Genomic DNA, 21,152 nt, shown 5'->3' on the forward strand with positions numbered 1-21,152 from the left:
ATCTAGAGTTTGCTTAGTGAAGTCTGGAAGTCTTTCTCTCATTTCTAGCTTGTCAGGGATCATCTCCTTATCTGCTCCCACAATGGTGGGAGCCACTAGTCAGAATGTTCAGCCAACACCATAGGACAGAGAAATGCAGTCAAGTGCTTACCTGGTATGTGTGGAGTGTAAAATTTCATACAACTATGAGAAAGATATTGAAGATACCTGGATTTTTGTTTTCCCCCAAATTCACTATGACCCAACTAAATGATAACATTTTATCATTTTTCTTACCAAGTTGAAAATGCAACTTCTGGGCAAGAGAGACAGTTCAGGGGTTAAAGTGTTTGACTTTTGCACGGTTGATCCTGATTTGAAACCCAGCACCACATATGACCCCCTGAGCACTGCCAGGTATGATACCTGAGCACAGGGCCAGAAGCAGGCACTGAGAATCATTGGTTTGCCCCGCAAACAAACCAAACACAAAAACAAACCCATAAAAATGTAACCACTCCCAGACACGTACTTAGTTCCATACACGTGCTTAGGAGCTTTCTTCTCAGATATCACCCCTTCCTTACACTTGCCAAGGAGTGAGAAGACAATGAAATTTTGCCTCCTTACCAGATGATAACAGAATTTTGCTTTTCAAACATAAAAATGAATTTAATTCAAAGACATCTCATCTGGCAGCAACACTGAACTGCGTTTCAGCAAAAAGACACTCTAGACTCAAATCAGTTGCTCTGACACACCTCTGGGAAAATCTCATCTTTGGAAGAAAGCTCACATGGACTGAATTTGGTCCATCATCCAATTTGTAAAAATAAAAACATTGATTCCACTGTATTGTGCTCATCTTTCTCATCACTAATTTTTATAGTCATTTGGTTTTTTTTGGGCCACAACTGGCAGTGCCCAGGGGTTAGTCTTGGCTCTGAGCTCTGGGATTTCTCCTGGGAAGGGTCAGGGCATCAAACTTGGGTCCGTTATGTGCAAGACAAATGTCCTATCATCTGTACTATCTGTATGGCCCAAGGACCCTAATTCTGAAGAGGCTCTGATATTAAAAAAAAAAAAGGACCAAATCACAGAGCAGGCAAAGCACCTACTTGGCCTGAGCGGATTCTGATTTGGACTCAGGGCACTGGAAAACTAACTGTTCAAGGTTCTGAAAGTGACCAGTGACCAAGGAAAATGAGAGAAATTAAAGGGATGCAGAGTTTCCTTGTTGGTGAGAAAGCTTTAAAATATGGGTGTGTTTAAAATCTAATTCACTTGGAGCAATTTCAGTGGCTGAAGCCAGGGTGCATTAATCAATAAGGGTAGGGGTAGGCCCTGTTTATTCCAAACTCAGACATGCTAAAGAAAGAAAGATTAATCTGATAAGGGTCTTGCTTTTTCTAATCGGGTTGATGGGAAGACGCAGTGTGGGCATGAGAGGCAATGTCGGGTGAATTACAGGGAAGTGATGAACTGCGTCGAGGCTGGAGCAATCAAATAGATAGCTGGAAAAATTACTATGGCATCTTTATTCAACACTTTGTCCCCCTCTCAGTCTGCTTAACAAAGAGTGGGGAGCACTTTGTTGTACTTGGCAAAATTAAATCTTAATGGGAGAGACCCAGCTAAGCCTGTGATCCTTCACTTATCCAAATGAAAGAGAAGGCATGACTTTCCCTTCTAAGAGGTGACGATGTTTTTGAGAATATTTTACATTTAAAATATACTGAAGAATACAAGCATGAACAAATCTTTACCCCACTCTGCCCCCCAAAATATGTCGCACATTTGGTTGTGCTCATTGTGCCTTCTTTTTAATTAAAAGCAGTGCAGAGCGTTTGTTACTCATCCTTGTCTTATAAATAATTTAGCAAGTCGTTATTTTGTTTCCATGAAAACAAGATAATTGTTTCAAATTATTATGATTAAATAGAATAAAGTCAAGCTGTTTTGCAGTTGGCAGCAAGAAGAACAAGCCATCTTTCTATTGAAGGATTTCATTTGAGCACTTTGCTTTTGTGTGATGATATAAAAATTTCAAGGAATGAGAATGCAGAGAAGTATCTTCTTTAAAGCTCCCCACTTTCTCAGTTCGTGACCATTACATTTTTTCAAAACTTGTCCACATATACCTGCAGTGTGTGAATATACGTGTGCAAATGTATTCTTTTAAAAAAATTTATTAGTGAAACACCATGAGGTACAGTTGTAGACTTACAAATTTTTGTGCTTGGGTTTCAGTTATACAGTGATCGACTACCCATCTCTCCACCAGTGCCCATTCTCCACCACCACTAATCCCAGTATCTGTTCCACCCCCATCCCCCCATCCCACCCTGCCTCTGTGGCAGGGCACTCCCTTTTGTTCTCTCTCTCCTTTTGGGTGCTCTGGACAAATGTATTCTTTATACACATGTGCACTTTATATATGTGCGTATATAACACAGACACATTTTTTAATGGAATCAGACTACACACATTCCTTTAAAGTCCAACCTTTGTTTCTTAGAGACATATTGCAGGTATTTTATGTGTCACTTAATGAACATAGCTTATATTAATGAGGAATGTAGTTGTTTCCAAGCTTTTACATTATAAACAAGACACAGCTTTTCATTAGAATCTGAACTCACACACAAAGAAGAAAAAATTTTATTGAGACAGCTTCATATTATGAATCACAAGCATTAGATAAATGCTGCAGTGGGTAGTGATTCTTTATAAACCTCTGGGATGCTAATTCCAATGGATATTATATATACTTTTCCATTAGCTCAGAATATTTCATATTTCCATTTATGACTTTATTTGAAGTAGCTTAAAGGTAAAAATTGCTATCCTTATTAAATATCCAGACTTACTTGCTGAAGAATGAGAATATGTACAAGGGAAAGAAGACCCATCTATCCAAAACAACCTGTGTAGCTGAAATCTACTCTGCTCTGTCCATGGACCAGAACTTTCCCCTAGATTCTTTATGTGTAAGAATGTCTGGCTGGGGATTCAGATTCTATCATGCAGACCTCTCAGTCCTGCCTCTTTCTCTTCAATTCTAATGCTCTTTACTGTCTTCACCCAATACTTAACTTTCAGTTTGGCCGAAAATAGGTCTAGTTCTGACCTTAATCACCTACCTATTCTAAAACACCTTAGCAATTAAGCCAAATATTCCCTGAGAGCTTACCTGGGTATCTCAGTTCTTCTCTATGTTGCAAACTCGGATGGTCAGAGACACTAAAATCTACCTTTTCAGACTCCTCAAAGACAACTCACATAACAAATAACACATACCACAAATGTAGTATTCTAAGCTTTAATACATAAAACAGTATTGAGAAATAGCTTCGCTTCAGGGCATCATCAATATTTTTATTGTATTGTGTAGAACTCTGTTGTATTAATTAGAGAGACGAGGTATGTTAGGCTTTTGCCAGTTCTATTACCACTATGTATGTTTTGTAGAAAATATCTGAAAAGCAAAATAAATGATTTTTGAATGTTGAAGATTCATTAGACAAGAACAAAGCATGATTTCATCGTGTATAAATATTATTATAGCTTGGTTCTAAAAGGGTTTGCTAGTTAAGCAAATAATTTGCAGTTTTAGATGTAATTTTAACATATGCTTAGAAAAGATCCATACCTTTATATAATTGATCCAGCTCTTGAATACAATTTTCCAAAGTTGGAGAAGAGCTCAAAAGATTGTAGCACAGTTTGGAAATCCTAGGAGAAAGATCAGATGACCATGAGTTCTTACTGATTTTACATTTTTGACATTATAACTTGTACTTTGCCAAACTGCTAGACAGGTAGCATTTGCCCACACAAAAAATTCTCATAATTTCCTCCAAACAAACCAAAGGTCATAGACAAGTTTTATCAGTTGGTGATAAGACACACATAGGCCTTTTTAAATGCAGAATTGGAGCAGCTGAGGATGTCACAGGTCTGAGCAAAGCTCTTGTCACACACAGGCACTTGTCCACAGCGACATCACAGTCTCATTTTCACCCTGATCTCAAAGGAAGACCCCAAATGGAACCAAACGGTCATGCTTCTGGCATTTGTCCTGAAAACAGGATTTATTTTGGCTGACAGTTCCTCTCATTTTATTATTTACTGAGCACATTGCCTTTTGGAGACCCACTTTGCAAAATGTCTCTATCAGGCAGTTTTGTCTCAGTTAATCAGCTGGTATTACCCTCCTCCCCCTGTCCCTCACCCTCATCTAATCAACTGTCTATAAAGTTGCAACCTGTGGTGGGGTGGGGTGATCACATACCTCTAGACAGGTAGGACTCTGTATGTAAAATATATGCAATGTTTCCACAAAAAATTTAGCACCCTGAAACTTTCTATCATTTTAAATCAGCTTTTCTTCATAGACATGAAAACTCTTTGACATTATATATGTCTGTGTTACATGTGACCTGAATTTGAACTGCAGTTCAGAGGTTTATTTCATAGTACATATCTATTGGACATTATAAGTCTTATAGGGGTGGGGACTCTGTTCTGTGCATAATTGTATTTGTCAATTGAATGAATAAAAAGAAAGGAAACCTATCAAAAAAAACCCTCATAAGTGATGGTGGAAGCAGAAGGGATCTGAGTCACACCCATACTGACTTCAGAACTTGAATTCAGAAGGAAGATGCATTCTGGTGTGTGTGTGTGTGTGGGTGGGGGGTGTGGGGTGTATCTGGGAAGCATTTGCTGGAGGACAGGAATCAATGTTCTCCTGTGTTCAAAACAGGTCAAGTCCCTGGAAAGGCAAAGGACTAAATGAGCACTGAGCAAAAACTGAATGAATGTGCAGGTTGTATAAAAAGATCTTAGATTTCTCTTTTTAAGGGAGACAGACCCTTAATGCAGATGGTCTGGGATCACTGTTTTCTTTTTTAAAATGACTTAGGAACATAGGTCCATATATCACAAAAACATACAGCATAAATATACTAAGGAACATGCAGGTTACTCTGTACTGCGGGGCTTCAGACGCATGGACAGTAGATGTTAATGGACAGAGTTTGGGTGGGACAAGAATGGGAGACATAAGGTGCGTAAATATACAGATATAAAGATACTTAGATATAAGTATAAGGGCTCTTCATTATCATCAAGGAAACATAAAATGACAATGAGATATTATCTCACACAGAGAAAATGGTCTATATTCAAAAGAATAAAAACAACCAGTGCCTGCAGGTGTGTGTGTGTGTGTGTGTGTGTGTGTGTGTGTGCGTGTGTGTGTGTAGGGGGAGAGTTGTAAGGAACCTGCATCCATTGTTGGTGGAAATGTCATTTGGTTCAACATCTCTGGGAAACAGTATGGAAGTATCTTCCAAATTAAGAACTGAATTTCCATACGCTCCAGAGATTCCACTTCTTGGTATTTACCACAAGATCCCAAGATTGTTTATTTGAGAAGACATTTGCAGTCCTATGCTTACCGTGATCCTACTTACAATAGCCATGATCTGGAAACAGTGTCAGTGCCAGGAACAGAGGACTAACTGGTAAAAGTGGTCTTTGTACACAAAATGAAATGCTACCCAGCAGTGCTCAGGGAGCCCGGAGGCCACTCCTGGCAGTGGTACTGGGAGGGGGGGGTTGTCACTAGGGCACCAACCAGAAGAGCCGGGGGAATAGTCCAGAGAATCAAACCCAGGGCCTCATATATGCCAGGCATCTGCTCTAGCCTGTGAGCTATCTCCTGACCCCAAACCCTCCATTCTTAAGCAGTTAGTTCTTCTCATCCAGTAATTGTCATCTCCTGCACAGGAAAACTTGGTCTCTCCGGACAATTTCTGTTTGCGGAAACATGTGCCACTTGGATCTTGTTTGTTCAAAATTTGCCACTGATTCCTAAAGATGTACCTGTCATGAAAAGCAACTTCTGAGCTCAAGACAGGTGCTGTTCCTTCAGTGAGGGATGGGGGGATTGCTTTTCAGAAAGCCTCATCAAGAGTGATCACTGGGGATGGGACTCAAATGCTGCCATTGCCCTAGCTTGCCAGGGAAGACAGCTTTTGCTATTAGGATGCTCAGCCAAACACAAATACTCCACTGCCAGAACGAGTTTCTTGGGACAGTTTAGGAGCCTTTGGAAGGCAACGGCTCTCTGAGCTGGAATGTAGCCCAGGTCCATTTTCAAACTCAAGTCAAAATGACAAAGAGCAAATTTCCTGGGCCACTCACCCCTTCACTGTAAGATTACTTTAGGTTGGCAGCTGTGTTGTTTATCTTGTTATTTACAATACCAGATACACGAGTATGCAACCTACCAGCTTCAATGTTGCTAACCAATACAGGACCTGACTTCAGGCAGGATAGTAACAAGATAGAAATAACTATCTTTTGCATCTTTCATTCCACTGGAGAATATTTGTTAGAGGCTGGGAACATGACCTAGAGGCTGAAAGCACCTGCCCAGCCATCAAGAGTCCAAGAATTCTAACCCTGGTGAGATACACATGTGTCAAGGAGATACCAGTAGCCTTGGCAAGTGAAGAAAAAAATCAAATGTACACTTTTAGTCAGAAAATACTGCAAAATTTTTCTTTTAGCAGAAAAAAAAGTTGTTTAATCAAGACTTTCTAGAGAGAGTCGAAGTAGTGCTTGAAGTTCTAGACTGTTTCAAAGAGAGCTTCTAGGCAAATTTAGAGAGTCACTGGCATGTTTTCTGCATAGCCAGTCTTGGCTCTCATCACACAGAGGAAACTCTGTGAAGGCACAAACAGGTGTGAGGAAAGGAATACGTGGGCAATGGACCAGATAGGTGAGTTCTTATTCTGTCTTCTGCTCACACTTAGGAAACAGCTGGAATGCATTCTCTAACACCATATTCTTTTCAACCCACAGATGGAGGATTTATCAGAATTCTTGAAAATCAACCCTTGGAGCATGCTCCTAGAGAAACACATTTTACCTGGCATTGAATTGAGCCCGAGGCAAGTGAGTAGTTTCATGCATTCTATCATGCTGGAAGCCTCAGTCATGATCTTCCCAAAACTTGTTGGGAAACGTTCTGGTGCTTTACATTCCAAGACAGTTGAACTGTGTTGGGATCAAAGCTCTCTGGGAGTGAGATCACATGCTTTGTGATTTTAGACAACACATTTCAACTTATGTTACTTGTTCCATTTGAGTTCTGGATATGAAAAGGAAATTCTCACAGGATTATTACCATGATTGCATCATCAGTTCTTATATATAAACAACTTAAAAGTCTTACGTTCAAAGCAGTGTTCTAGCAGGTAGCAAGTAGAAAAGAAAGTCTGAGCTTAAGAGATAGAAGAGAGGTTAAGTCATTTGCCATGCATACAGCCCATTTCAGTCCATTCCTGGCACTGCATAGGAGTGATCACTGAGCACTGAGTCAAAGGTGAGCCCTGAGTACTGCTGGGCATAACCTAAACCCCAACTCCCCCCAAATGTCTCAAATAACCTGAACTTTTGGAATTAATGCTAAGCAATCTTAAGAAGGTATACAATTCAAAAGTCACTATATTTAACTGTAGCATACACATGCCTATATTTCAATGTGGGGGAATCTGAATTTTTGTCACGTATTTAAATTTCTACTGATTCCTCTTACACCTTAAGATTTTTTCATTCATTTAATAGTTATATCTTTCCATCTCTTATTTAATCCATGCCCCTCCCTATCTTCATTGCCATGTCTAGAAATGTGTAGTACATTCATGGGAAATTACGGCTGAATAATGGGACTTTTGCCTGTTTGAGCAAGTTTCTGTATTGCTGCATATTGTGGCATATGCAAAGTGTGACCATAATGAGAATGTGTGACAGAAATACAAAGGACCCTCTAGAGGGTGGACTTGGCTGTGCAATTCCCACAAGGAATAATAGCATTGTCTAAATAAAAGTTTCAGAAAGGGAATGTCCACCTGGATGTAGAACACAGCATTAGTAATTGTAACAGTGAAGTAAGAGGTCCCCATAACAATGTTTTCATAAGCAAAACATATTTTCATATTCTCCCCTTTCAACAGGGGCAAGGTGGGGAGTACCACTTGAAACTGGCAGTGAAGTTTAAGCTTCCATGGGGTCAGTTAGGCTGTAGGAATGTCCACAGAAAATATCAGTGACTTGTAGAGGGGCCAGAGAACGAGTAGGGCAGTGGGTAGGTCTTTTGCCTTGCACATAATCAACTTGGATTTGATCCTTGGCATCCCATATGGTCCAAGTCCCACTAGGAATGATCTCTGAGCATAGAGCAAGGGATAAGCCCTGAGCATTGTTGGGTGTGAGCCTCTTCCCCCCAGCCAATGGGACTTGTGGGGGTCCACTTTGAATGAAGTATAACAAGAGAAACTGAAGGTAGCATTCAGAAATACAATGTATTTCTTAGTGCTACAGGGACTCTGTGCCAGGCTGTGGGGTGGGTGAGAGCCCTCCCCACCCCAAGGGACCCAACCCCAGCAGCCGACCTCCACTGCCCAACCACCTCCACAATCCAGGCTGCTTTCTGGACTGCGCAGCCGCAAGACACATTATAAGACCCTTCCTACCCATTTATGCCTCTCAGAGAGCCCAGCAAGCTATCCAGAGTATCTCGTCCATAGGGGCAGAGTCTGGCAAGCTCCCTGTGGTGTATTCGATATGCAAAATACAGTAACGACAATAGGTCTCATTCCCCTGACCCTAAAAGAGCCTCAAATCATTGGGAAAAGACGAGTGAGAAGAGGCTGCTAAAATCTCTGGGCTGGGAGGAATAGAGACATTACTGGTGCCCGCTCGAGTAATTTGATGACCAATGGGATGACAGTGATACAGCGATACAGCTATAGAGAGATTCTACTGGCTGGGGATTCTGAGGAAAAACTTTGGAGAGGGTCAAAACTGCTACAAATCAGAGCTCCGTTATTTCCACAGTTTTCTTCCCAGGGATTAGCACAGCTGCAGCGCTCATAGCAGAACCTCACCACAGGACTGAGTAATCAGTCTTGGCCCAGAGACGAAGGCTGTGCCTTGTTCTCTCATCTCACCTTCACTGCAGGAATCAGGAACCTCTGGCAGTTGCTGCCCCTGACTTCTTCATTGAAGACTCGCCCACAGATCACTCTGGACTCCAGAATGATGGAGTCCTCTTCCAGGGGTTATGTGCATGGGCCACGTTGCCCTGAAACTACAGTCACTGTCACTGTCCTGTTATTCATTGATTTGCTTGAGCGGGCCCAGTAATGTCTCCATTTTGAAATTTGTTACTGTGTTTGGCATATTGAATCCAGGCTTTGCCATGGGGGTGAGATACTCTCTCTCTTGGTACCTTGCCAGGCTCTCCAAGAGGGGCGGAGGAATCAAAACCCGCTCAGCCGCGCTGGCTTCGGGCAAGGCAAACACCCTACCACTGTAGTCTGAACAAAAAAAATCTGGGGTGAGAAATGCGACAGGAAGGAGGAGGAAGAAAGGGGGGGGCAAGCAGTCAATAGCCCAGGCAACAGGGGCTCGAGGTCTATGGTACTCAAGTGAACCCATTCTTGTCTCTTTTAGAATCCTAATGATGTGGGACCGATCTGTGTGTTGCCAGCCCCAGAGCCAGGGGTGCAGGTCAGTCCCGTGAGTGGATGGGGTTTCCCACCAGCGTACTGACCTCTCTCTAAAGCAGCCCTGCCCAGGAGGGCCCCTCAGCGCGTCCAAGAGGCCAAGGAGTGACGGTGCCCCATTCCATTGCTCATGGACACCGAGAATGGCATCTCATGTCAGAGAACAACAGACCGGAAAGGAATTCACATGAAAACAGGGCTTGGCGATTGGCTCGTGCTCCTGACAGCCGCAACACCAAGGGTTTCCACGAGCAGTGAGTCACTCTGACTTTTTTGTTGACGGGAGGAAAAGGTATTTCTCCCTCTCTGCCCCCACTTCGCCCTCCCCCCCCAAAAATGAAAGAAGTGCAGATAGAAGACATCTCTATGCTGGGAGATTTATGGTGGTGGTGGTGGTTTGGGTTAGCTGGAGGGGAAACTTCTGTATAAGAGATAGGGCGCATTCCTTTTCTAATTAACTCCTGAAAAAACAAAGACCACTGAAATGATAAACAGGGCAGTTTAAAAAGGCACAATCAGGGAAGAGTAAAGGCAAATTTCTACTTATTTTAATGGCTCTAAGAGTTCAAATATTACCCTTGGAATCAACTAGATCTCAGGTATCACATCTTAAAATAAAAACTACTACTGGCTTGTCTTCATAAAAGTTTGTTTATCTCCTTCTGGATACCATTTCACCAAATGACATTTTCAACTTGTTGGTTTCCTCTTTGGCTGTAAGAATGTCTATAATAATGTGTGGTATGAAAATCGAGAAATCAGTCTCCCAGCAGGGAGCCAGTTAACAACACCATTTTAATCTTATCCTTCAAGCAGCGGAAGAAAACATATTAATTGCAGTTTAATTTATGCAACAAATATTTCATTTTAATTACACCCAATTTTCGTAAAGCTCTAAAAATGTCAGTACTTCTGACATGGTTTTTTTCCTTACAAGTTTTTTTCCCTATATGAAAGAATTAAAATAAAGTGTTGTTTCTGAAAGAAATTATGAAAGATTTCTAATTACTGCTTATGTCTTTGAAAATTGCTAATCTAGGAGCCCCCAAATAACAGCTGGGAACATATGAACTTGAAGCTTTATTACTCAATCTTTGTAATTCTTAATAATATACATGAATCATTAATAGAATGGGATTCTCAGCAGAAGGTTTTTTTTGGTAATTATAGGATATATCAATAACTGTCATTGGTGAATTTCCTCTCAAGAAATGTTTTCGTTAGTTTCTCACAGGAAAAATCAGACAAGCATAAGAGAAGCTGATTGCAGCTGATAGACCACACTGTGCAGAGGAATATTTACCATTAACAGAAGTGGAAACAAAAATGCCAGCTCCCCAAAGCTGAACAGGATTAACTCAATTTGGCGAACATTTATTAACTTCTTTCTAAGTGCAAATCCTACCCAAATACAAGTCTCCTCTATGAATTTGACTTCTTTCTGGAAACCATCTTTACTCTGCTGTAAAACCTATTTCCCAGCACCAGAAGTACTTGTTACAGAATTAATCTTTCTCACCTGTTTCCTCTTTGGAACCCTCTATGGTTTTATTTCCCCCCATTGGAATGAATACCAGTCTTGGAAATAAGGATCAATACAGATCCTCTGTATTTATATTCTCCATTGATCCTATTCAAATATGCTTGAAAACAAGAACCTACTGTATGGTATTCTGGGTGCTTTTGGGGGGGTGAAACTTTTCTAGAAGTTTCTCTGTAAAAATTCCTGAGCCTTGTCTTTCAAAAGGATGCATTAAGTTGACTTCTAATTTTCAGATGGGCAGAGCAATAAACCTGTTTTGTTTTAAGTTTCTAAGATGGGTCCCCCAAAGCGTTCTCAAACCCCATCATCAATGAAACCAGGTGACAGCAGTGATACCCAATTTTAATTTATGTTGAGAGACAGAAGAGAGCTAGCAAACCTACAGGAAATTAGAAGATTGACATTTTTGTGTTGGGGGGGGGGGTGTGGTATCAGTGAAATCTCAACCTCTTCTTCCTCCCTAAAGCTAGAACACACAGATTCTGGAATACTTCTGAATCTCAGAGGTAAAGACGAGGTGCAGGGCTTGGCTGCAAGTTTGTAAAAGGATCATGTCTAAGCTCCCTCTCCGAATCCTGCCCAAGGAACCTCCCCTTCCTCCTCTTCCACCCCAGACTCAGGTGTTTGTTCTCTGAGGGGAGAAAAGAAAATGCACAGAAGTCAAAGAGCAACAAAGAAAAGTGAAGACACTCGGCAGAGCAGAAGACAAAGTGAATCCTGAGCTGAACACTAAGTGAGTCTTCATCCCGGAAAGGGAGGTTACATGCCTGCAGCCCTTCACTCCCAGCTCCCAGGCACCAGTGCCCTGTGAAGCTTGGAGAATGCATTGCTAGAAAATGGAACGGCCAGTAGGAGTGGCACCTCCACGTTTAAAGCTCCGGGTCAGTGCATCCTGTACACACACAGAGATCTCAATCAGCATTTGGAGGCCTTGCTCTAAAACTGTCCATGTGAACAGTGCAAGCACAGGCCAGTGTTTAGACTAACAGGACAAAGAATTAGAGAGACACCAATACAAGCAGATTTGAGACAACGCAAAAAGCAGAACAACATATTGTTCAATCTAAAGCAAACGTTCTAAGAGATTTAGAAAGGATATTGCATGCTGCAAGCAATTATAGGCAGGTATGCAAAAACAAAAAATATTTCAGAGGTCTGAGAAAAGAAGAAGATAATAAAGAATGAATGTAATAAAAGCCCCCCCCCCCCAATGCTGTGATAACAGTGAATTATAATCAAATGACAGTGGAGATAACTTTCAGTTTAAAATTCTATATGGACTGGGTATCAATTACATGTGGGTTGGGACCTTCAGAAATAAAAGTACATAGAGAGCTCTGAGGGGGCATGGGATCACTTTCTACAAGACACGAAGGACATGAAATGACTGGATAAACTAAATTATTGACTACAGGATGTGCATTTAGTGCATAAGAAGAAAATAGCCGTCTTCAAAACCTTCTTGATTTAGTAGGGAAGAAGGAGGCCTGTTTTCTGTTAAGTGCTTACTTAGCATGCAAAAGTTGAAGACCTGCCTGTGTAAGGGGGGTGAAACCTAAGGGGTGAGATCTTTAGGAGGAAGTGTTGTAAGCTGAAACAGATTGTGGGGAGGGGCAGTTAATGAGCTTTTCTGGGGAATAATACAACTAAAATCAAGAATTTCCTTTCATTTAGCAATTTAGAGTTTAAATTTGGTTTTCGTTTATTAAAAATAAAAAATTAAAGCTGGGGTGACTTGCCTTGCATATGGTTGACTGAGGTTGGACTCCTGGCACCTCATAAGGTTCCCCAAGCCTACTAGGAGTGAGCCTTGAGCATCGAGCCAGGAGTAAGCCCTGAGCACAGCTGGATGTGCTCCCATACAAAAAAAAAAAAAACAAATTGCTTATTGTTGAAGTGGCCCAAAGGCATGAGGACCACATTGCTTTGAGATACAAATACTGAGCTCTTAGAAGTTAAGACTGTGGCATCAGCCAGATGCAAAAACTGAGGCAACATCCCAGAGAAAGATGGAGCCCTTAAAATAGGAGAACTTCAAAAGAAGTCTATCAAGATAAGAGGAAAGAACCATGCAGAGTCCTAGGCCTTTCCCTGTGACAACACCCAGATTGCCTTCTTGTACTCAGAGAACTCCAGATCTGGAAGCAGCCTGACTGCAGATTCAACTGTCTGGGGCCCACTCTCCACCTGGAGTAAGGCCACATCTCAATGTGAGACGTGTTCTCTTGACCTTTTCCCTCTGGAGAGGCCCGTGATTGTCTCTTGAATATGTATCTCTCTCTCTTTCTCTCCTCTCCCTTTTCTCTAAAAAAATTTTCCTTAAACAAAACTATTCTACTTCATTAAAAATAAATTAATTCTCACAGTTTAAAAAAAAGTCTATTTGTCAACCCTGGACTATAATTATGTTCCAAGAAAATATAGAGATCAGAATACAAAAAGACTAACTTTTCATCTTCTGTGGTTGAAACTACCATGGATGACATTGCAAGCTGACCAACAGTTGGCCCTGTTTGACTAGATCACAGCTGACAGCGCTGTCTGGAGAGGTGGATCAGGAACGCAAAGTCAGGAGGAGAAAGTCAGTCAGGCCTGTCCACTTAAGTCTAGAAAGCTCTGAGCATACTGACTTTAGTCAAGTATATCCTTTATTTTGATATAGACAATTAGTGCACTAAAATGTTAAATGTAATTTAATATAAATTAATAACAAATGTATATTAAATAATAAAATTAATAAAACAAAATAGGACTGTAGCATTGTCCTCCCATTATTCATCAATTTGCTCAAGTGGGCACCAGTAACATCTCCATTGTAGGACTTGTTACTGTTTTTGGCATATCAAATACTCCACGGGCAGCCTGTCAGGCTCTGCTGTGCAGGCGGGATACTCTTGGCAGCTTGCCGGGTACTCTGAGAGGGACGGAGGAATCGAACCTGGGTCAGCTGCTTGCAAGGCAAATGCCCTACAGGCTGTGCTATCGCTCCAGCCCAATAAAACAAAATATAAAATATAATGATTAATCATATACATTAATTATAAAATTATAGATTAAAGAATTATGCATAAAATTAGCATAATTATTTATTTATAATTGTAGCACTGTAGCACTGTTCTCCCATTGTTCATCCATTTGCTTGAGCGGGCACCAGTAACGTCTCCATTGTGAGACTTGTTTTTACTGTTTTTGGCATATTGAATATGCCATGGCAGGCTCTGCTGTGTGGGAGGGATATTCTCAGTAGCTTGCCAGGTTCTCCAAGAGGGATGAAGGAATCAAACCTGGGTTAGCTGTGTGCAAGGCAAATGCACTACCACTGTGCTATTGCTAGAGCAAAACTATAAATTATAATCTAATATAAATTTTATATTAAAATTCTATGTATTTTAAGATTAAGTTTTCTTTCTACTTGGCTAATAATTTGTCAACTGTGTCCTTCTCAGCAATAAATATCCTTTTTATTGTTTATAAAAATAATTACATTTATCCTAAATACCTAAATGTGCATCTTCCCACTTTTGGCCCTCCTTCTCTGGAGTTTGTTAGTTCATTTGTTTGGGGCCACATCTGGTGGTGCTCAGTGCTTGGGGGATGTTCCCTATAGTGTACAGGGAATCAAATATGTAGTGCTGGGGATCAGACTGGGGTCTCCTGCATGCAGAACAGATCTCTCGGTTATCTCTCTAGCACTATTTCTGATTATATTTAACTATGCTTCCTATAATCAATTCTATGTTATGAAACATATTAAAATGCAGATAAGATAGCAAATGGAAATTAATGTGCTTTATAATGCCAACTCCCTTTAAAGCTTTGGGAAAATTATATATGCATTAACTAGTCTATGTTCAATACTTAGTGTCTATAGTTGAAACAAAATTACTAAAGACAATGAACTATTTTCTGAACTACTGTCCTTTTCCCCAACTAAATCACATTAAGAACACAATGTGAATTTCCCCCTGCAAGTTATTTCACACTTGGATGCCCTTGAACTTTATTGAGTTTGAATTAATAAATACATATATATGTATATATAGGTAAAATACTTTGATATTCAAAATACTAAGGAATGTTTATTTACTGTAAGCATTCAAAGGATAATTTATTATAGAACATTTAAATACAAATTCTAATTTAAGTGATTAAGTCACAGTTAATACTACTGACATAAGATATATAAAATTTAAACCCAATATTAAATACATCATTTTATTTGTTTTGAATAATATGAAATCATGAATTGTAAAGCAGAACTTTGTGACCTTGGATTCCAGGCTCATGGGACCCAGAAACAGAGATGTTCTGCCTGCTTCCACCGATACCAGGCAACCCAGAGACCACACCCAGAAGACCCACCCTGTGGATGCCAGATAAATACCTCATCCACTGACCTCCATTACCTCAACTATGCAGCTGCCACCATGCTCCAGGGCACTTTCCAGATACTCAGGCTGAGCCTCACGCATGAGTGATGCGGAACCAGGTAAAGCGGAACTTAGTGACCTTGGACTCCAGGCTCAACGGGACCCGGAAACAGAAATCCTCTGCCCACTTCCACCAATTCCTGGGGACCCAGAGACCACAACCAGTAGACCCACCCTGCAGATGCCAGGTAAATACCTCATCAGCTGACCTCCACTAACTCCACCACCCAGCTGCCATCAAGCTGCAGGTCGCAAAGTGGCTGCACGACACATCACAAGACACTTAATACCCGTTTTCCGCAACATATTTGATGATCTTGGCCATGAGCATTCATTCATTCAAATGCCTAACAAACCAAATGAGACGATTACACTTGAATAGACGTGCTCACTGCTGGCAGTTTCTATCTTCGTTATCTATGGACCAACATCCAATTACGATGAAGAAGAAATTGAGAAGTTCTACAAGGAGCTGGAGAAGTTCTATAAAGAAGATCACACCTTTTACAAGATCATTGTCAGTGATTTTAATGCCAAGATAGGACCTAGAAAGTTGCCCAAAGAACCCCACATTGGGACCCATGGCCTAGAATGGAACGAACAGGGTGAGAAACTGAGTTCATCATGTTGACCAAGACCATCCATGGTAACACAGTTCCAGAAGGCCAAATATAAACGTTGGACATGGGAGTCTCCCTGTGGAAAGTTCCACAACAAAATTGACCACATCATATACAATCGTTGGTTTTGCCTGACTAATGTTGCTGTTGTCACAAAATTCCAAATTGGATCAGACCACCATCTCCTTCATGAAAAATACTGGAATCCGTGGTGGTGGGAAATGGGCACTGGTGGAGGGATGGGTATTTGATCATTGTAGAATTGAAACCCAAGCACAAAAATTTGTAAGTCTACAACTGTACCTCATGGTGTCTCACTAATAAAATTTAAAAAAAAAATTCTACTTCACGGAGCGGGGAGAAAGGACTGCAAAGTTTAAGAAGAGAACTCCCGCCCTGTGGTCAGCAAGATCGCGGCTGCATTGGAGCTTTTTGGAAAGCCAGGTATGAGCTGGCGGTGACAGGGCAACTGAAACCTCATAGGAAGGGGGACGTTCCTGGCTCGCCTTTCAAGCCCTACGGAGGTCACAAGTTGCTCCCCATGAGTGGCTTTCCAGCACGGCCATGGCTCCAGAGCCACAGAAACCAACCTCGTAATTACCTGGCTCTTGGCAGAAATACCTCCAGGCTTAATAAGTAAAATATCAGAAATCCAAAAGCTATTGTGGCTGTACGATATCATGTGGTTCTCATAACCAGCTTAGAGAACAAATTATTTCACAATGCCTTTTCAGCAGTTCTGATTGTTGGGTGTAAACTCTAAACATTAATGGTGCTTCTTTTGTCTAAATAATGAATGTAATTAAAGTACATAGAGTGTTAAGTAGAATTCATCTGCCTCAAAGGCATTGGGAGGGGTGAGAGGGGAATATATTGGGGTTCTTGGTGATGAAAAATAAGTACTGGTGAAGGGAAAGGTGTTTGATCATTACATGACCGAGACTTAAACCTGAAAGCTTTGTAACTTTTCCCACAGTGATTTTATATATATATATATATATATATATATATATGAGAACTCTCAGAATGACCACCAACTGGGAGCTCTTTGGCACTATTGTGGCAATGTGGGAAAATGCCATCACTGACAACATTGACAAGGAATACAATCGACTGGTTCAGCACCTCCATGACTGCGCAAGGAATGCCGATGCCGAGAGTGGGTAAACCACAAAAAGACACCTGTCTTTGGAAACTCTTGAGCTCATTCACCACTGTGGCTTGGGACAAGTCTCAGGCAACCACAAGGTAACGTCCGAGCTCGCAAAACTGTGCAGCGATAATGGAAGACCTCAAAGAGAAAGAGCAGCAGTGTTGGTCAATGCAGCAGAAGTCGGGAAAAGTATTCACAATGCTCGCTTGTCCTTCACCAAGGACAAGACCAAGATGACTGCCCTCCAATGTCCTGATGGATCTATCCCATCTTCCAGAAGGGCAATGGAGAAGATTATCCATGACTTCTACTTGGAAATCTTTGACAACCATGTCCACCTACCCACATACTAAATTCCGCAGGATGGATATGTCATTCCCAGCATTCTCCCTTCTGAAATACAACACACTATTTTGTTGGTAAAGAAGCGTACAGCACCCAGTCCAGACACGGTCAGACCCAAACACCTGAAGAATCTGCCATTGGTACTCATCAATACACCGGCTTGACTCTTCACACGCTACCTGTATGAATACAAGGTTCCGTCCCAATGGAAAACCAGCTTGACTATTCAGTTGTATAAGTAGGGAGAGACATCCATGACATTGGCAACTATCACCCGATCTGCCTGTTGTCCATCATCTACAACTCGTCTATGGCGAGTCATCCTGAATAGAATAGGCAAAACACTAGATGAAGGACAACCATGCGAGCAAGCTGGGTTCCGAAATGGATTCAGCACGTGAGGTTTTGCGAGAGTTCAAGATACCACTCTGTCTAACATTCATTGATTTAAAGAAGGCCTTTCATTCTGTTGAGACTGAAGCGGTCATTGAAGCCCTAGCCAAACAAGGAGTTCAAACTCACATCACAATCCTCCGCGAGCTGTATTACAGATTGACCACCAAGAAAGGAAGTGATCATCGATGTCAAGAGAGGGGTTCAGCAGGGTGATAGATACCATTTCACCGAAACTCTTCAGTGTCACCCTCAAGTACGTCATGTGATGACTGGAATGGGAAGAAATGGGAGTGAAGATAGATGGTCAGCAATTACACCACCTCTGCTTTGCTAATGGTATCATTCTAATAACACCAAACATTAGCCAAGTGGGACACATGCTGGCTGACTTCGACCATGAGTGTAGAAAGGTCGGGCTGCAACTGAATCTCACCAAGACAATGTTCATGAAAAATGAACTAGTTCCTGATGTCCCATCTGCTCTCAAAGGAATGAACATCTCCAAATGCAGCAGCTATGTGTACCTGGGTCAAGAACTCAACATGAGGAACGACTTGGTGCCAGAATTGTGCAGAAGGAAGAGAGCTGTGTGGAGTGCCTTCAAGAACGTCAAAGAAGTCATTAAGAGAATGAATAACCTCTGGCTCCAGGCACATCTTTTCGACTCTACCATTCTTCCTGCACTAGCATCTGCCTCAGAGACCTGGGCCCTACGAAAATAGGACAAGAATGCTATTTGGGTATCCTAAAGAGGAATCGAAAGAGCTATGTTTGGAATATCACATTTCACTCGAGTGAGAGAAGGAATACGGAGTTCTGACCTCCATCGATGATCAAGAATCAGGGATGCTGTCTTGTTTGCCAAGTCGTCGAAAATCAGATGGTTCGGACACATAATGTGATTTAGAGATGACCGCTGGATTAGATGTTACCAACTGGGATTCCACGGGACGTCAAAAGGAACATGTGGCTGCCCACCTATGAGATGATCAAACTTCCTCAAAACCCTGAACAAATGGTTTGAGGCTCTTCGTGTTCCTGGAGTGAGCAGATGCCATTGGGCTATATTAGCACACAACAGGGATGAATGAAGACATTACTGGTGCCTGCTTGAACAATTTGACGATCAACAGATTGGCAAGTGAGAGAAGTGATACAAGTGATGAATAGACTAGAAAGATAGAAAAATGGAACATTTTAAGTAATTTTGGCCTTTAGAAATTATGTTCGGAGAGGTTATATAATATAGAAAGCAAAAAATAAAATATCTTGAAGAAAGTTTAATTGGGTATATGTATTGTCTCCATTTGTACCACTTTTGCTCTGTAAAGTAAAGTAAAGTAAGTAAAGGCCCTCCCGTTGTTCGTCGATTTGCTTGAGCAGGCCCAGTAACGTCTCCATTGGAGACTTTGTTGTTACTGTGTTTGGCATATCGAATACGTCACGGGGAGCTTGCCAGGCTCTGCCGTGTGGGCGAGATACTCTCGGTAGCCTGCCGGGCTAATAGTTATCAGAATCCAAGGAAAACACAAGAATGTTTTACTAAAAGATGATGAAGTCATGAAATTTGCATGTAAGTGGATCAACATGGAAAGCATCATGTTAAGTGAAATGAGTTAGAAAGAGAGGGACAGGAATAGTAATATTGCACTCATCTGTGGAATGTAAAGTAACAGAATGGGAGACTAACACCCAAGAGTAGTAGAGAAATAGAGATAAGGACAGGAGGTCTGCTCCACGGCTCAGAAACCAGCATCGTATGCTGGGGCAAAAGGCAGCTTAGATGGAGAAGGGTGTTTGGAAGATCCACTCGGGATGGGAGATGCGTGCTGAAAGTAGACTATAGACCGAACATGATGGCCATTCAATACCTCTATTGCAAACCACAATGTCCAAAAGGAGAGAGAAAGCAAAAGGGAATGCCCTGCCACAGAGGTGAGGTGGGGTGGGGGGATGGGGTGGTAGTGGTGGGAGAGATATTGAGATCATTGGTGGTGGAGAATGGGCACTGGTAGAGGGATTGTTACCCAATCATTGTATAACTGAAACACAAGCACAAAAGTTTCTAAGTCTACAACTGTATCTCATGGTGTATCACTAATAAAAATAAAAAAAAGAGAATGTCTTACTATGTTTATATATAATGATTGTAAATTAGCTGATACCTCTTTTTCAATTGTACTTAAAAAATCCAACCATTAATATAAGTTCTATTCTTGGTAAATGAATTATATGATGGAGAGAGAGAGAGAGAGAGAGAGAGAGAGAGTACACTCAAGAGAGAATGTGGGTTTCTCGAGAGTAGAGAGGGAGCCCCAAACTCTTAATGTAATTGAATACATATTAACCTCACAATGTCACATTAAGTTTTATTCATCACGGAGGCTAGTTAATCAACCTGGGGGAGGAACTTTCTTTTCCAAGAAATCTGTTATAGCCCTTAGAAAACTCTTCTCCATTTCTACATTCAATAGCACATAGAAAAGATGGATGAGGAGGCTGGGCAGAGTGCAACAATGATGAACTTTTAGGTCTCTATCAGTAGAACTGTTCTTCTGAGAACAATCTCCACAAGAGAGTCTCCTTAGAATTCCATCAAACTAACTTACTAGCTGGTACAAGCCTCCGAGTGAGAGTTCTAACTTCCATACCATCAAACTTATGTAGGCAAGGAAAAATCCTGATAAATAATTGTTGAAAGTTGGACTGAAATTTCTACCTACATTCTATTTTCAGCAGTCACAGATCACAACTCTTTTTTACAAAATTTAGTTTTTATATCAGAAAAAGTCATTTCAGCAATACATCTGATATTTTCAAAACATAAAGCAGGAGTAACTAAACTACAGCTACCAGACTCATGTTATCCCACTTAACTAATTTTTAAAGGTTTATTGGAACACAGTCCTGTCCACTGATCCATGCACTGCCTCTGGTTGCTTTTGCTTCCTAGTGGCAGACTTGAGTAGTTCCAATGTAGACCTTCCAAGTTTGGCGTGCTTACTATCTGAGGATTTAAGAGTCTGCTGCCTACTGTACAAGTGGGAAAACATCATGAGGGACAGTAAACTGTGTTACCGAGACTCAAGGTCCCAGACATTA

The 21,152-nt window shown here is 41.2% G+C and overlaps 1 protein-coding gene across 1 annotated transcript in view; it reads right to left on the reverse strand.

Moving 5' to 3' along the window:
* Positions 1-3,285: 3,285 nt before the first annotated feature.
* SPATA17 (spermatogenesis associated 17) overlaps positions 3,286-21,152 on the reverse strand; it is a 183,784-nt gene continuing 165,917 nt past the window's right edge. Inside the window, exons 10-11 of the mRNA XM_056110766.1 lie at positions 3,632-3,714; positions 3,286-3,457 (exon numbers count right to left, since the gene is read on the reverse strand). Of these exons, the coding sequence (XP_055966741.1) occupies positions 3,634-3,714 (81 nt within the window). The 3' untranslated portion in view covers positions 3,286-3,457; positions 3,632-3,633. The remainder of the gene's footprint in view (positions 3,458-3,631; positions 3,715-21,152) is intronic.

Source organism: Sorex fumeus, unplaced genomic scaffold (genome assembly GCF_029834395.1).
Source record: "Sorex fumeus unplaced genomic scaffold, SorFum_2.1 ptg000010l, whole genome shotgun sequence".
NCBI classification, from domain to species: Eukaryota; Metazoa; Chordata; class Mammalia; order Eulipotyphla; family Soricidae; genus Sorex; species Sorex fumeus.